Source organism: Castanea sativa, chromosome 10, assembly GCF_040712315.1.
Source record: "Castanea sativa cultivar Marrone di Chiusa Pesio chromosome 10, ASM4071231v1".
Taxonomy (NCBI): domain Eukaryota; kingdom Viridiplantae; phylum Streptophyta; class Magnoliopsida; order Fagales; family Fagaceae; genus Castanea; species Castanea sativa.
The window spans coordinates 3,837,553-3,856,422 of NC_134022.1; the positions used below are offsets into that span (position 1 = coordinate 3,837,553).

The following is an 18,870-nucleotide window of genomic DNA, read 5'->3' on the forward strand; positions in this document are numbered from 1 at the left end:
CTTGGCAATATTCCAAACACAAATTCAACCGCTCTTAATGCCCCAACTATTAACTAGATTGGTGTATGTCCTATTAGATCATAATAATAATCTCTTATCTTATTCATTTGCTCTTAATTAATTTATTTTATTTTAAATCAAAGTGAGAAAAGGGAACTTTTTTATAATAAGTTAATTGAGTAATTAAGATATTTTTTTTTTAAAGATAGTTTCAAACTATGACATCTTCTCTTGACGAGAGAAACTTTACTTTTTTTATTATAGGAGAAAGATTTTATCAATTGAGCTAACTGCAACTCATTATTTAAGCAGAACTTCATTATATATATATATATATATATATATATAAATAGGTAAAATTTAGAGAAAATCTAATTAGATTTTAAAATTGAAGTTTAATTTTGCACCATGTGCCTTAAATTATTAATTTTTAGAGAGTCAAATATGGAACAAATTCATAAATATTTATTCAAGAAGTTATTGCATACAAAAAATCAAAGAGTTTAGAATTAACGAACATAAAAAAAAAGTTTAAAAAATTGGCAATTTATATTTTTTTACCTAATAATATTTTTACAACACTTTTTTAAATAGTTAAAAAAATATAAAAATGACTATCAATAATATTTAAATTATATACGTAAAAATTATATTATTTTTCAAAAAATATGTAAAAATTATATTATATATTTTTTAAAATGTACTCATGCATATTTTATATTATAAAAAAAAAAAAAAAAAAACCTAAGACACGAGACAAATTTTCGTTCATATCCAATCTCTCAACCTTTCCATATGTACCAAAATCCAAAAACCCGTTCCAAAGTAGATTGGGCCTTCTTCATTATTGAAACGAAATTAAGATTTAAGACAAACATGAGGGAGTTGACCTTAGTAGGCGGCTTCGGCATGTGGTAAGTGTCAGAAGAGGAATACAAAAACATAACTGATCTGAATTTGAATCTCAAACATTAAAGAAATCAAAGCGAAGAAACAACCAAACTCAACCAAAATGGCCATGGGGTCTTGTTATTAGTTCGATAGACGCATAGATTGGTTGAAAAGAGAAAAGAGGAACACATGGGTTGGAATTGGAGAAATGGGTATCAAGAAGTGGCGAATACAAGGCCTCTGTTCTTGACAATTTACGCCACTGTCATCATTGGTGTAATCTTCTCCTCTTTCTATGTCTTCTCGGCTATATATTCCAATTCTTTGGTTGACTCCTCCATCTCATGGCTCTCCTCTCCACCTTCAGCTATTTCCTCTCACAGTATGTTTTTTTCTTTTCTAATCTCTATATGAATTTTATTTTGCCTTCACGTTTTTGCGCACCCATTTGGGTTTTAGGACGATTGGAGGGTTAATCTCGTTTGCATTTTACTTGGGCTGAGATGGGTTTTTCATATTATTATTTTTTTGTTTGTTAAAATTTTTGCTGATTTGGTTGGTATAGACTAAACCCATTTGAGTTCTGCTTGTTGGGAGTGTTAAGGTAGAGAATTCTTTTTAGAACCTCAATGTTTTGTACATTTCAAGTAGGAACTATGGTAATCAAGTATGGTGCTTGTTTGTGTTTTGCGCTTTTTGTGTCAGTACTTACCGATCTCTATGTATATCTGTTTTGCTTTCACTTTTATGCACACCCATTTGGGTTTTAGGTCGACTGGAGGGTTAATCTCGTTTATGTTTTATTTGGGCTGTGATGGGTTTTTCATATTATTAAGCTTTGCTATTAAACATTTTTGCTGATTTGATTGGTAAGAACTAAACCCATTTGAGTTGTGTGTTGGAGTGTTGGGGTAACAGATTTCTCTTTAGAACTACTTATGCGTTTTGTACATTTCTATAGGAACTATGATAATCGAGTTTCGTGCTTTGTTTGTGTTTTGTATCTATTTATGCATACTCATTTGGGTTTTAAGACAATTGTGGAGTTATCTCGTTTATATTTTACTTGGGCTGTGATGGGTTTTTCATTTTAAATTCTGTTGTTAAACAATTTTGCTGATTTGGTTGGTAAAAAAAAAAAAAACCCGTTTCAGTTCTGTGTTAGGGTAGAGAATTTTTTTTAGAACTTCAATGTTTTGCATATTTCAAGTAGGAACTATGACAATCAAGTTTGGTGGCTGTTTGTATTTTGCACTTTTGATGTCATAACCTACTAATCTCTATTATGCTTTCATTTTTATGCTCACCCATTTAGGTTTAGGTTTTAGTGCAACTGTAAGGCCAATCTCATTTATATTTTGCTTGGGTAAAATGGGTTTTCCATATTAATAAGTTATGCTGTTAAACATTTTGCAGTTTTTCTTGGTAAAACTAAAACCATTGAGTCGTGTGTTGGAGTGTTAGGGTAGAGATTTCTCTTTAGAGCCTTTTTCAATATCTTCTACTTTTCAAGTGGGGACTATGATAATCAATTTTGGTGCTTGTTTGTCTTTTGTACTCCTCTCCCAGACCCCATAAAAGTGGGAGCTTTTTCTGCTGGGTAGAGTTTTTTTACCTAGAAAGGTCTATTGTTGTTGGATATTTCTAATTGATCTAATTATTTAGAATTAGAATTATTTCAAATTAGAATCTATCTAGAATTAAAATAAATAAGATTAGAATGTGTAGAATATGATTTTAATCTAATTAGATTTCATTTCTAATAGTAATCGGTATGTTCCTCCTCCATTCTTCCACTCCGACCCGAAGAGTAACTAGGACTGATTCAGTCACGTTTTCATTCATTTGGAATTTGGGCTCTTCTACTTCATTTTTTTTGGCTTAGGCATTGGCCTCTTTGGTATCATCTGCACCTTTTTACTTTTTTCTCCAAAATTTTTGTTATGAGTGTTGCATATAAGCTCAGATCTTAGGACTGACCAGTTAACATGGGACCTATTTTGGAATGAGCTAATAATAGACTTCTTAAGAGGACTGTTTCCTTGATTATTAGTTTCAAGAGGGAACTGGAGAAGTTTTTTGAACTGTTTCCTTCTGTTAATGATGCAATATTGCATGAATTGCTAGGATAGATTTGAAAAGCTCATGTTCCTGAGCATTATTATTAATACTTGTTCCCTAGAATTTCTATTCTCAATGGTTCATCAAGTTCTCTATTCTCTATGTTTGAGTATGCAATTCACTTTTCTTGATGCACATGCTCTCTCCAGATGTGGATTCTCATCCAACAGAGCCAGCACTCAATTTTTCTCGATCAGCAACAGTGGGTTTAACTACAGGGCCTCAAAGTGTGTTGATGCCCCCTATTTGGCAAGTTCCCTCACAAACCAAAAAAATGCCACCTTTGAAGGCTTTTCAACTGACCAAAGAACTGGTTCAGCAAAGGGTGAAAGATAACATCATAATAGTGACCTTTGGTAACCATGCATTCATGGATTTTATCCTGACTTGGGTTAAACACTTGACAGATTTGGGGCTCTCTAACCTTCTTATTGGTAAGCTAAATCTTAATTTTAGCTTCATAGCTTTTTTGCAGTTGCACTCACTTTCCTTAGATATTTGAATATTTATTTTCTTGAAAAAATCATATCCACGTATATTATACTTAAGTTTACACCTCTTAAAGGAGTTCAAAATTGTTTTTTAAGGTGCGATGGATACCAAATTGTTGGAGGCTTTGTATTGGAAAGGTATTCCTGTTTTTGATATGGGCAGCCATATGAGCACAGTTGATGTTGGCTGGGGCTCTCCAACATTTCATAAGATGGGGAGACAAAAAGTTTTTATGATAGATTCATTCCTTCCCTATGGTTTCGAACTGTTGATGTGTGATACAGACATGGTTTGGTTGAAGGTACGGTTTCAGCTCAAGTCCTATTTGATCTTCTGCATGATCAGGGTATTGTTTTTGAATTTTTTTTTTTTTGTGTGTATTTTTACTAAATAAATAAATATCTACTTATGAGTATTTTACTCCATATTGGGCAGGCCAGGGTCTGGTGGGAAGTGGGGATAACAACTAGAACTTGATATTTAATAATAAATAGAATTAGAATTTTTTCTCCCCAATAATCTATATTATATTCTTTTGCTTTCCTTGGTTATAGATTTGTTGATTAGAAGTGCTGAGCAGCAAAAGCATTTATTATGTTTTTGTTCCAATGATATGATTTGTGACCCCAGAACTATTCCACTTTCGTGGTGAACCTGTTCAGTAGTGATTTTTGTCTTTATTCTTTGATTTTCTTTACCTTTTTCTATTCCCAGTTAGATATCCTGTATATTTTCCCTTATTTATTTATTTTATTTCTTTCCTGTTTGTCTTTCTCACTCTCATATTTTGTTTGTTGTGCGACCAATGTTATTTCATCAAGGACACTCTAAGATCAGTATATATTTGTTATAATCAGTATCTTTAAGGTTTTTTTCTTTTATACATCTATTATATTCCTTCTGAAGATTACTATTAATCAAACTCACTTTACCTTATCTGCTATGTCTTGAAACAGAACCCACTGCCATATTTTGCTCGTTTTCCTGAAGCAGATGTCTTAACTTCTAGTGATCAAGTCGTACCAACAGTTGTTGATGACAGGCTAGACAATTGGCAACAAGGTGAAGTTTGTAGTAAAACAAGATTTACTGTTCGTGTTTGTCTTTCCTTCGTTTACTTTATTGTTCATAATAACCTCATTTATCTCTGTGCAAGCATGCGTTGTTACCCCTTTCGCATATAAGAGTTCTCCTAATGATTGGTGTGTGAAATACTAGTTGAAATCTCATGAACTGATGTGAAAATGTGTCTGCCAGTGAATGGATACTTGGAAAGGGTCAACATTTTTTAATGTCCTAGCTTGGAACCAAAACACAATTAAAATTTAATACTATGCTGCAATGGATTGGCAAGAATGTTAATTTTGATTACATTAAGAAGTAGGGAACTAGTGCAGTATGCTTTTTTGCTATAGAACCCATTACAGTTTGTTACTTTTTTGCAATTTTCTGCCACATGGTGCTTCACATATGTGTACAAAGACAAAAGTCTCAGTTAAAAAAAAGGTGAACTCAGGAAAATTTTTAAAGTACAAACTCTTACCAGGAACCTCTTAGGATGACCTTATTTGCACCCTTTCTCATTCTTTGATGTTTAGAAAGTCCCAGATGCTTTGTTTTCTAGGACAAGTCCCATTCAGTCTTTCTAGTTATAGGCTCATTATCAAATCATTACTCTTTAATTATCAACTTGGAACTTTATAAACTTTTATCCTTTGGAACTCCATGGTTTAATAAGCACTTTTTAATTTAAACTCAGGATTTCCTGCTTTAATACCATGTGTAATTACCAATTCTCCCTAAAGCTTAAGCTATGAGGAAATGGTGAATTTAATCACTTAACCATAATTCTAACAAGCACCACACTCACAATTTTACTTTTTCATCTTCAACAGTTACTGGAGCCTACAATATAGGAATATTCCACTGGCGGCCAACAGATTCTGCAAAAAAACTGGCAAAGGCATGGAAAGAAATGCTTATAGCTGATGACAAAATATGGGATCAAAATGGGTTTAATGATCTTTTACACAAGCAGTTAGGACCACCTGTGGATGAGGAGAGTGGACTTGTATATGCTTTTGATGGAAATCTCAAGCTGGGAATCCTGCCAGCTAGTATATTTTGTAGTGGACATACTTATTTTGTCCAGGTAGGATATGTGGAATTGCTCTTTGTAGAATGAGCAGTCTCCTCTCTCTCTCTCTCTCTACGATAGTGATGTGGGAAGTTTGTAGACAATTTCATTTCAATTTTGTTTTATTTAATTTTAGAAGTCAACTGCATTTTTGCTCAATGAGATTTATTTTAGGTCTTATTAGTTAATTAAATGATTAGTATTTTATTTATTTTCCTAAAGTCGAGGTTATATTTGTAATTCAATAAATGCTTTCCTAGATCAACTAGAATTAGGGTTTTAGTTTTAGTAGTCTATATAATTGTGTTCTTGTACTCCTATGGAGACAAGTTAAGATGAATACATTTCAATTGGAACCTTTTCAAATGGCTTGGTGTTGATTCCAGCCAACCATAGATGATTTTCTATCCCACTTGGTGTTATTTCCAAGCAAATTTAGGTGCTGATTTCTAGGGTATTTTTATTTTTCTATTCAGTTTTCATGTTGCGTCAAATTTTTTTCTACCTCAAAATGCTAGACATTCATTTTCTTTGCTAATTTTATTTGAGGCAACTATTACCACTGAGCTTGTAAGAATTTTAATTGACCTGATTAATATAGCTGAACAAACTGTATATCAAGCATGCCCTAAACCCTAATGCTATAATCGCAGGCCATGTATCAGCAATTCAGATTGGAGCCATATGCAGTGCATACCACATTTCAGTATGCAGGTACTGAAGGAAAGCGGCACCGGCTTCGGGAAGCCATGGTTTTCTATGATCCACCAGAATACTATGATTCACCAGGTAATTCGGTGCCACATGTTGCATGTCTCGCCAATTTATCTTAGGTTGCATATCTTATTCAATATTATAATTCATTATTCTGTAGACATGAGTCTCTCAAGGTGTTGCAGGGTCTTTGATTCAGTGATCTGCATGGCTTGTTGATTGTCTATAATCCTTTGTATCTGCATCTCAGACCAAGTATAAAAAAAAGGACCCTTCACCTTTGCAGATTATCCTTGATGAAGGGGCCTAAAAATCTACAAATATGCCTTCTTTAAACATTAGTTTTTTAGCCTTTGAGGAATGCACTACTGCAAAGTATAATTACTACTATCAGAATGGAATGAGTTATGGTGTTTCAATTAATAATCTTGACAACTTGACCATTATCAGAATGGAATGAGTTCATGCATAAACTGCCCTTCCCTGCTGGAACAGGTTTGATAGTACACCCTTAACTTAAGCAGGGAGCAGGGATGGGAATTTCAGGGCTGATCCATGTTGGATTTGGGAGATTGTGGGAATTTTTGTATCACCACTGCCCATGTTGTTTGTCCATCTTAATTCCATCATTGAAGTAGTAGGTTAGAACAACATATTATATATCTTAAGGTGAAGGAGCTACAATGAGATGTAAAATGCCAAAATGAAGAGCATTTTGTATTTGCTCCGTTCTTGATATTTCTCATATGGTAATGCATGATTCCACTCTGCAAGGGGTGGGTAATGTAGAACAGGTTTGCAATAATAAGAAACCTCAGGCTTCACCACCTAAGGTTGCTTGGAATCACCAGCAAAATGTAGAGAAAACTGTTAACCCAAAATGTTTTTATTTAAATTGTTTTGCAAGAATACGAAAGAAAAGGAAAAACAGAAAACCATAGGCTTGACCATATAGGGTGCTTGGAATCACCACAAAGGTTTAGAGAAAACTGACTCAGAAAGATTTTAATTCTAACTGCACTGCTCAAACTATTGCCATAGCCTCTTTTAAATAGGCTTAAGGATTACATCAATAAGCACCATTGCATCAAATGAAATCTGGTATCTCAAACCAAATAAAGTCTGCCAACATTAACTCTGGTTGCACTCTTGGCATCACTGAGCATAGTTGGTATATATGACAATGGCAATAACAATGAAGTAATGAGAGAGAGAGAGAGAGAATGTGACACTATGTATTAACCATATTCAGTGGAATGAAATAGAACAAATTTATCTGGTCTGATTTGTCATTGTGTTTTGAACATCGATAAATAATTCTCGACCCTTAGTCCCTTGTGTGTTTTGGGAGGCCATTTTCCTGTCCGAAGGCAAAGTGAGGAATGACAACATAGGGTTACTCTCTCTCTCTCTCTCTCTCTCTCTCTCTCTCTCTCTCTCTCTCTCACACGTGTGCACACACACGAACAGTTGAAGATGTCATCAATTGCTTTTCCTTTGCTCATTACCTTGGGCACAATTGATAACCAATGATAATATTCTTCTAAAAATATCATAATTTTTTTGATTGCTAAGAATCTTTGGGATGGAATTTAAGGTTTGACAAACACTTTTCTTGCTTTATGATGTTAACCAATGTCTATTTTCAGTGCACTTAAGTTGTTTTAAGGCAAAAATAGGCAAAAAGTCCACCTCCCACTGGGTTCTTATCTTCCTGAACTTTGAAAACTCAAATTGTGCTCCTAGAGTCATTAACTTTAATCCCAAGTATCTAGAATATCCTGTTTTATATTTTATATTTGATGCAGCCATGGAAGATTAATTTGTTATTACTTTACAAGTTCGCCTATTCAAAAATAATCTTTGGGGACCACTTGTGAAGTCCAATTGAAGTGAAAGTCATGTAGTTTTAATGGTCTAAGTATGAGTCTTTTAGGGTTAAGACAATTTTTATTTGGATGTTTATTTTATTATTATGGTCAATTTTATTTGCAGGGGAAAATCTGTAATTTTTTAAGCAATTTATTCAAATTAAGGGTATTTTGGTACTTTACTTGAGTCTAGACTCTTCTAGGGGATTCTAAATATCTTAGGTTTTATTTTCCTTGAGTCCAAGTTAGTCTTTTGTTAGGTTTTTAGTTTACTATTCATTAAGAGTCCTAACACTACTAGGACAAGGAAGAGTCTTTATCTATCATTGTGCTCAATGGATTCGAAGGAGAGAGCTGATTAATAAAGTTATTGAGTGTTTTAACTTTTAAGCCTTTGTGGGTCCTTTTCTTCCTCCGTTCCTCTTCTTTCTTTCTTCTATTCTTCTTCTTCTTCTTCTTCTTCTCTCTCTCTCTCACAGTTGTTGTTCAGAGGTACTGTTCATACAACCCCTAAACATCATAAAACTTGTCATTTTCTTCTTCCTTACAAACCCAAATCAACCCCCTTTGCTTTACCTATCGAAACCCGATATCCCCACACTTTCTTCTACCAAATAACCATCAAATAACTCATTAAATCACCTTTTAATTCCTATTAAAACCTCATAACCCTTACTTCAATAATTTTAAACCTAGATCTACGAGTTCTCCTAACCTTAACCCACCACAACCACATTTAGAAAAATTCCCCCAATTTTTCCTTTGTCTATTTTAGATATGAACTTTGATATCCTGGTGTCCCTACGTGTGGCCATACTCTATGTTTGGGTTTTAACAATCTGCAACTTACCCTTTTGGACAGTCAAAACCTTAAAAACCTTAACTGGAAAGTGGGATCTGCAAATGTTAAGACGTTTCACTTGCTTACCTATCAGCTGGGAGTCTATTGTCAAAATATCCGCGCAAGAATTCTCCAAATGGTTCTATTATATTCAAATTTCTGTTTTTATAATTATGAAGCTATTGATTTAATTTTAATTGTTTAAGTTGTTGTCATTGGGCTGATATATTATACGGGTCAAAATAGCTTTCTTCAACATTTAATCGTTAATATTTTGGGCATTTTAGACTTAGAAGTCAAGCTGTCAAAGTTTACACTACTTTTTTACTTATATTGAGAGACTGTAATATCATAACCTGGTTAATGGAAGTCTGTGTTATTTATATTTGTCCTGGCCTGATTGTTTGAGTGTTTTAGAATAGTTCCAAGGACTTTTTCCTCCTTACTTTCTGTATGTAGGTAAATTTTTGGAGCTGTAAACATGCATTTGAGCTTATTTTCATTCATTTCTAACCTATCTTCATTATTTTTAATTTCAAAATTTTATTGCTTTCTTTGCTACAGGCTTGTTTTGAACTTAAAAAGTATAATTAGTTAGACTACATGGTTACATGTTTTTCAACATTTAATTTGCCCCCATGATTATGTGATCCCTTGCTTCTTATGTACTTTTGGCTTGAATTGGTTTGGATGAGACTGCTGGAGTTTAAAAAGTGCAAGTTTGTTTTATGATCTGTCCCTTTTCTTGTGATCCAATATCATGAGAGTTGAAATTTACTCATGGGATGCAAGATTGGGCAATTTTATTGTCTTTTCCTTAGAACCACATTTTTCAATTTTTATTATTTCCCCCATCCTAACCAAATGTAGCTCATTTCCCTTAGATATATCTGCCTCATCAGGAACCTAAATTGCACCAAACTGAAGACAGGAAAAGCACACTTTGAATGTATGGGTGTATGCTCTATGGCGTCTACTTATAGTTAATGAAGTGCTGCATGGGTCCTTTATCTTTGGTGTATATGACAGTGTCACTAATTCACTGTTGCATAACTTTTTTGTGGTTATGCAGGAGGATTCTTATCATTTAAGCCATCTATTCCCAAGAGCTTGTTACTAGATGGGCAACATACTGTTGAATCACACTTTTCTCTAGTTAATTACCAAGTATGTATGTATGTACTAACCTAATCCAGCTAACACCTTCGATTTTTGGATATTGCGATATTGCATCTCATGAATTATTTATTTATTTTATTCATCGAAAGTAGAGTTGTATTTTTTTGATTTCATCTCATGAAGTATTTTATGAATGATTCTTTCAGATGAAACAAATAAGGACAGCACTTGCGATAGCTTCATTGTTGAATCGTACACTGGTGAGGATAGTTAACACTTTCAGGCATAAATTTCTAGGTTTTGTGGTAGTTTATATTAATATATATTTCAAAATTAGTGCATTTGGAACTATTTGTCCCTCATAGCCACTACCATAGTGAATCTTTTTTTTTTGGCACAAATGTGCTATAACATATCACATCTGCAATAATAATATATGTTCCTCAAAAATAAATAATAGTAATAATATATTAGAGAGGAAGGCATACTGGATGTCACAATGTTAAATTTGCTGATATGTATTTTTGAACTTGGATGAATGAGTATCAAAATTAGGTGCAGCGTGCAGAATATACTTATCTTGTTTTATCAACAAAATGTTATTTACTACTGTCACATCATTGTTGCTATTATTATTAACTACAACTTTGTTAAGCAGGCAACAAGCCAGATTTATGTAACCTTTGTAATTGATTGTTTGTCCCTATATACTTCCTGTATACTTGGGTGATTCTTTTTTATACCAAAATTTATTACTTATCAAAAAAAAAAAAATAAATAAAAAAAAGCAGGCAGCAAGAAGCCAATTTTTTTTAATTGTAAGGGGATATTCTATAATTGTCTAGGGTTTTTTTTTATTTTTATTTATTTATATATTATCATGGGCTGTGCTATTGGACTATTGGGCTTTATTTGAGTTTAGTCATTTAGCTTGGGCTTAACAGTGAAAGCCTGAGTCCAACTCTTATTATTACTAGGTTTTTGATAATGAGATTTTATTGAAAAAGACTAAAGATTTACAAAAAATAAGTTGTCATGTACAAAATTAGAATTGCTAGTGGTAAAACCCCACATGTGGGACCGTTCAAACAAAACTCTAAGCAACAATGTTTGCAATTGAGTCACCGAACTTTCTGTATCTTCATAAGTACGGTGATTTTGTTCTCTCCCCAAAGTTTACATCAAGTATAAAGGGACAAGATTTCTAATTTCCGAAGAGTGTTTTCTAAACCAATTCCTCCTACCAAACAAAAGATCCATGATTGTCTTTGGTAACACCCATTGAATCCCGAAGGAATTAAAAACATAACTCCACAAAGCATGAGCTATAGAGCAATTTACCAGTAGTCCAATAGATGATCCACTGTTTTCCCGCAGCGTCGGCACATACAAGAGTCCAACTTTTATTATTTATTATGGTATCAAAGTAGGTGGTCCTAAGTTTGAACCCTATCTTTAGTCTACCTCCTATGCAAACATTTAAAATGTTCCACATGATGGGTCCCCTTTTTTTTTTTTTTTTTTAAATAAATCTTTTAAAACCCTTATCCCTACTCTACCTCTTATATGTTGAGGGGATATCTAGGTCCATGTGTGAGGGAAGTGTTGATGGTTAAGATGATTAAATTCACCATTTTATCACAATTTAAACTTTTGAGTTTAGGGTTAATTTATCAGTTATGCATGTCTAGTGTATTTGCATGCATGTCTACACACACACCACGTGTCCAACACACATATAAGATATTAAATAGTGTCTTTACTACACAGAATTATGCAGCTGGCTGAGTTTTAAATTTTGTTGAGCTGGAGTTTACAAGCTTCAATTTATATGTTAGGGTCACCAATACTGAATTTCTTTTACTTTGATTTTATTAGTAACACATGTAATTGATGGGTCTTGAACCCACGACCTTGCCCTCCGCTGTGGACTTATAAGGGTAGGAGGTGCCAATTGAGTTAGAGCTAATTCGCAAATTTCGTTTACTTTCTAACTGTGGTACTGAAACCCAAAAAAAAAAAAAAGTCAAAAGGAATCTTAAATGTGGTGGTCAGTGAGCTCATTCTGTTGAGAAGTGTTAACATGAATTATGAAGCTGATTGCTCTTTAAATTGTAACTGTAATGGCTGACAATTCAAAAATCCTTGATCTAGAAATCTTTTTCAGAGTGAGCCACTGAAAAAATCTTTCTTTTTAAATTGACATACCAACATTGCACCAAATGATTTGGCCTGTTTAATATCTACTTACGTTAAAAATATCGTGAAACTAAGGAGACACGCTTGTTTGGTTGAGTTTTTAGAACATAAATATCTAATTGCTAAAATTAGAAATTGCATTTTCTGGTAATATTAAAGTGTATATTTTGATCTCTTTTGTGTTTTTATTGTGTGAATTTAGGTCATGCCTCCACTATGGTGCAGGTTGGATAGGCTGTGGTTTGCGCACCCAGGAGTTTTGGAAGGCTCTGTGACTAGACAACCTTTTATTTGTCCTTTGGACCATGTATTTGAGGTATTTCCTTTTTGTTGCAGCTTAAGGTTTTTGTTGTGACCTATTGGAAGATTCTATTGGCATTCTTTGATATTGATTATTGAAGCAGCTCATGGTGGTAAAATCAAATAGATTTTGCATGCCCCATTGAATTAGAAACCAGTGGAGCCATGACCTTTCTGACTAGAGTTTCTCTTTAGAAGTAATCACCTAATAGTATTTTGTTAGACACACTTAGCCATTACATTATCAAGTTACCCTTGATAATACTATTTTATCAGACACAAGTAGTGGCCAGATTTTTAAGTTTCGCATTCTTGCAATGGTTATATCAATTCTCGCCTTCTAAGTGGGCCTTTATATGCTCTTTAATTTTCAATTTTTGAATGTAAACCTATGCGTACAAATAAATTTTTTATACTCAGCCCCAAGCCTGCCCAAAACCCATCAAGACTCACCAAGACCAGCCCAGCAGTGTACAACATGTGCGGGGAACCAGGGATGAGACTAGGCAAGAACCCTGTGAAGTCTAACCAAGAATAGTTACTTAGTTTGTTACAAGGAGTTGTACAAATTATTAGTTGGTTAAAGAACCAATCTTGGAGTATGACTACCTCAAACCAAGTCAATTCACTTACATTCCCTATTGCACTCAACCATCTCATTTCCCCAAACCTTTAGACCATGATTTTTTTTTGACCTTCAGACCACAACTAGGTTCATTACAATTGGTATCAAAGCCTTGATCCAGAATGGCTGATGGTACAAGATTCTCTTGATTGGCAGTCTTTTGCTGGCATGAAACAGTAGCAGGAGCACCATCAAAGGTCCATGGAGGTTTTGGCTCAGCAGATTGATAAGTTTGGAGGTTTCCTAGTTGGTTTTAGAATCCCATATTGATTAGAAGAGTACTAAGGAGGTGAATTAATTCCTATTAAAAGAGTTAGTCTCACATTGATAAGAAAGAAAAAGGGGTTTAATAGTCCCTAATAAGTAGAGTGGTGGTGTAGCCTTTGTGTGAGAGAGCGTGAAGAAAAAGTTTTGTCTAGTTTGTCTTTTGTAGTTGTGTTAGAGCAGCTTCAGTTGTATTGGAGATTTGGGTTAGTTTATGTTTGTGAGTATTCTTATCGTTAACATTGATAGCGGATTTTATGGTAGGCATTGCCCATGGATGTAGGTTTAGAGTTTATCAAACTACATTAAATTTTGTGTCTCATGTTGCTTGCCATTATTATTTTGGATGTTTTTCACAGCGCTTAGTGTGAACTGTCACAAACCAGCAGTCTCAATGAGTAAGTAATGTCTGGAATTGTCTAGTCTCTTTGTCGTGGTAAGTTAGAGGATCGTGTTTTTCACAATGCATAATGTGAAGTGTCACAAACTAGGTGTCCAGATGAGTAAATAATGACCAGAATCTCTTTGTTTTGGTAAAGAATTAGAGGATTTTTGGGGAATTCACATTTACATTGGGCAGCATAGGAAATTCTGCCTATGTTTTATGGTCATTACATACATAACAGGTGTACTTCTAATGTTGCCTTTAATTTTAATGTCATTTATCTTAGTCTTATTGTAGTCAGGAATTTGGAGTTGGTACATTTAATAACATTTTACAAGTCTTATGTCATTTTTTTTGAATGTAACATTAGAAGTACAATCTTGTGTGACTTAGAGTTGGTTTGAATTTGCAATCCTTTTGTTACACTTGGTTACTTTTGAGTGTCTTTGGATTGAGAGATTGCATTAAAAAATTCTTTGGATTGAGAGATTGCATTGAAAAGTTCTATGTAAATGAGATGATCCAAACATTTTCATTTTACTGAGTATATTGGATTTGCATAGAAAATCAGCCTGCAATCTACCTTAAATAATTTTTTTAAGGCCTCTTTCTCATCCATCCATGATAGGTGGTGGAAGAGGAGAATAATCACTTGGAAACAAGGATAAATCTTAAATTTGGTTAAACTCTTTCTTTGGGTTCACCTTAGATGACCTTATCAGTACTTGTTGGCTTTATCTTCTTTATAATTATTGATAGATAACAAATACAGCCAAGCCTTAATCCCAAAATTTTGGGGTCAGCTATGGATCTTCAACAAATTGATTAGGGTCACATGCATGTATTCTTTTTTGCCTATAATTATCGAGTGATAGAAAGTGAAAAGTTCCAAAGAAAATTCCTTTGTGTTGGGAAATGTGAGAAGTTGGAATTCATTATAGTTGAAGTGAATAAAGGGTTTTAGATGGTTCAGAAATCTATTCTGATCCATAGTCTATTACAAAATGTGTTTTCTTAGTTGCAAGTTTCCAACAGATTATTTAAATTGAAGATAGGGTTGTTAATGATCTCATTGTTCATGTCAACTTTGTTGTATTTCCTGTCAGCTTTATCATTTATGGTACTAAGGAATATGCATTGCCTGCAGGTAAATGTAATGTTGAAAGAACTGCCAGAGGAGGAGTTTGGCCCCCAGATCGATATTAAGGAGTACTCTTTCTTTGAGAATCCATCAGTACCAAGACAGGTAAATGAGTTGCATTAGATCACAGAGTCACTTTTCTTGACCTGTAACTTACTAGAAACATATTCTCTTTCGCTGCTTGTGACAGGTGAAAGATTCATGGCTCGATGTTAAGCTTTGTCAAGAAGGAAGTCAAGATTGTCATGCATCGAATGGTACCAGTCCACAAGGCGTACTCAGATTTCCAAAGCGCAGCAATGAAGAAACGGTATCTAGAATTTTTTTTTAATCAGTAAATAATTTTTTTTTAATTATTGAAAATAGGAAGAAAAGTACCCAAAAAAAGAAAAGAAAATCCTTGGTAGACAGGGAGTGTACAAGGAAGCAAAAGTCTACCCAAAGTTACATAAACTTAAGAAATCTAAAACAGAGGGTATGACAAGACCACTCAATGCAGTCCTCCATTCAAATAAAGACAGAAGGAAATGGCTTTTCAACTCGATGATAGAATGCTCCTCCCCTTCAAAGATTCTATTTTTCCACTCTCTCCATATATACCACATAATATACCGTGGAATAATACCCCATATAGAGGCTGTCGTATGTCACCCAAGACCTCCAAACCAACAAGCAAGCAACTCAACCACTTGTTTAGGCATACCCAGGAGATACCAAATAAGATAAACACAAAGGACCATAAATCAGAGGCATGAGGACAATGAATAGCAGGTGTTCCATCGATTCCCAATCATTTTTACACATACAACACCTGTTAACAACACAAATATTTCTATTCCTCAAATTACCCAGATGTTAAAATTCTCCCCTTCACTGCTTTCCAAGTGAAAAAAGCTACTTTAGAAGGAGCTTTCACTTCAAAAGAACCACTCCAGAAAGGCCTCCAGGTTGCAAAGGTTATCCAGGGTCGCTAACCACAAAACTTCATCTTCCTCATTCTGACCCACCTTATTAGATTAGAAAAGAGCAAAGAAAGATTCCAAGCTCTCCAATTCCCAATCTTGTATCAGTCTAACAAAAAGCACATCCCAGTGCACAATCCCATTTTTCCAACACAAATGCTACGCCACAAACACATCCTTATTCCTTGATATGTGACACAATATTGGAAAGCTTCCTTGAGAGGTAACTCCCCACACCACAAATCGTCCCAAAAACAGATTCGAAAACCCCTTCACACCTCGAATATGATATTTTGAGAAAATCTTCCCCAACCACCTCTAATGTACTTCCACAAAGAAACCCCATGAGGTTTATTTGAAACTCTAGAGCACCAACCACCCCATCATAGCCATATTTGCTAGCTATTACAATTCTCCACAGCAAATTTTGAATACCTAAATCAATTGATTGTAATGGCAGACATACAGACTTCCAATTAAACAAATGCATTTGAACTTCATCACCATAACCACCCCACAAAAAGTCATGCTGTAATTTTTCCAAATGGTGAGCCAAAGTAGTTTATTAAATAAATTCAAACCAACTCGAAATTCTTAAATGATAAACAGACGTAGCTTCTATGCTGGCTTCTACATCATAATGTTGCCAATCTGCTATTTCTCTCTTCTTTTTAGTAAGGGTTTAGTTTCTAGTGACATTGTCATGGTTAAATTGAGAAAAGGATGTCAAATGGAATTTCTAGGTAAATTCAATAACACTTTCAAAAAAAGTTTCTTGTGTTTGAGTACTTTTGAATCATTTAGAAGTGAAATTTTGGGTGTGATAATGTATGAGCAGTACACATTTCATATGTGTATTTGTTTGAAAGTCATTGGACACTAAATGGCATTTCTCACTTTAAGGACTGGAAGGTAAGGTCCTGTTCAAGACCCATTTGGTTTGTGTAACTTAAAAACTAAAGAAAATATATAGTTATTTGAATAACCTTCGTTAAATAAATTGTAGATTCTTACAGTAACTTCTATTGGACTGGTGTGTGCCCATCAGCTGAATATTTTGAGATGCTCATTTACCCATAAAATTCACTGAACATGTTGGATATTTACTTGTACAGTTCAAGGCGGTATTCTCTTCATTCAAGGACGTTAAGGTCATTCAATTCTCTTCGATGCAAGATGCTTTCCTAGGTTTTAGTGACAAGGCAAGTATATTTTAAATATTTTTCCTCATGTAATATTTTTAATCTCCAAGGTTGCGTTTAAAAAGAAAACTTGCACTTGATTATGTTTCGCTGAGAGAATGTTAATTTTCATGTTTAGACAAGGGAACAGAAATTCAGGGACCGTGTGAAGCGGTATGTTGGTATATGGTGTTGTGTGACTGATCACACTCCTGGACACATATATTATGATATGTATTGGGATGAGAAACCTGGTTGGAAACCGAAAGCACCTCAAACTCCAGCAGACGATCACCCACCTTTGTGAGGCACAACCTTAGGCTTATGTTGGTCACAATACTATAAGAGCAAGGGAGAAAGGCATAAGAAGAAAAGAAAAATTCCAGAGCTGGATTACTTCCTGACTCGTTGTTGAAACTAAGCAGGCCCGTATGCACAGAAGAAGAGATGTTGTATCCAAATAGAAAAACTAATTAAACATAGAGATGAGATGAGCTGTATCTTATGTAACAATAGATGATTTATATTCACTTTTTCACAGTGCAAATAAAAGAAACATAAGCAAATGATTCGAAGGAGGGGAGAGCAGTAATTTGTTTGCTTCTTCACAACATTATGATAATTCATTTGCTTTTGATTAATCAGTATTACAATGGAGAACTCTCTCCCCCCCCCCCCCCCCCCCTCTTTGAAATCTATTATTTGATAGTGTCTCTGTTGAACCTAGGTTGTGTCCGCCAACTTTCGGGTTTTGTTTGCTTAGTTCCACATCGGTAAAGAGTAAAATGAGTGAGTTTATAAATGCCCATTGCTACCTTAGAGGTAAGAGTACCCTTTTCTTATGTTGGTGTAGGTTGATTATGTCAATAAACACAATCCTTGTTTTGCCAAAAAAGAAAAAGTTGTCTCCTTCTTTTGTCTGGAAAAGTAAAACCCGATGCAAATATGTCAAATACTGAGATAGGTGAAGTAGTGCAAATTCTTAGGTGTAGCAATGCACACAACAATGGAAAAAGGTACTAGTCTACTAGATAGAGTTACCTTTGGTAGAAGCGTGAAAAATCTACTATTTATCAGGTGCACTCGAACATTTGTAAGCTCATTGAGCTTGGATTTCAACGTTTCATTTCCACGTTTCGGCCTAAAAAAAAAATAAAGATTTTGGGTGGAAGTCTACCAACTTAAAATAGGAAGTGAGCTAAAGTGTTGGTCTAGTGGTTGCTCGATGAGATCTTTGGGTTTCCTAAATAGCAATTCAGCGCCACTTCCTAGAGATTCCGTCAAATTGCAATTATTTGGTACGTGTAGGATAAATTTATTTACTAGCAATTAGTTATATATATATTGCCAGCGGGAAATGGTTCAGTTGGTAAGGTTCAGACACTTCGTCTAACCTATCTAGGTTTAAGTTCTGTTGCTAGTAGTCTTTCATTGGTGGACATCCATAAGTATTAGTTGCATCAAAAAAGGATGGGTTTTAACTCGAGCGTCTTGCCCAGGGGTTGGCATAGCTTTGTTTAACCAAAAAAAAAAAAAAAGTTATATATTTATTTAACTTGTTTTTTCAATTTTTTTATTTATTATATAGAGGTGTTGACATGGACAGAAACAAAGAAAGTGAACGTGA

The 18,870-nt window shown here is 34.3% G+C and overlaps 1 protein-coding gene across 1 annotated transcript; it reads left to right on the plus strand.

Moving 5' to 3' along the window:
* The first annotated feature begins 880 nt into the window (after positions 1-880).
* Positions 881-17,904, plus strand: LOC142613414 (arabinosyltransferase XEG113). The gene is made up of 13 exons (XM_075785776.1): positions 881-1,273; positions 3,162-3,446; positions 3,600-3,805; positions 4,461-4,566; positions 5,400-5,656; positions 6,295-6,430; positions 10,140-10,234; positions 10,393-10,446; positions 12,588-12,701; positions 15,107-15,205; positions 15,291-15,410; positions 17,178-17,264; positions 17,383-17,904. Exons 1-13 carry the CDS (start codon positions 1,081-1,083, stop codon positions 17,548-17,550), a joined length of 1,920 nt encoding a protein of 639 aa, XP_075641891.1. The 5' UTR covers positions 881-1,080; the 3' UTR covers positions 17,551-17,904.
* The last annotated feature ends 966 nt before the right edge of the window (positions 17,905-18,870 follow it).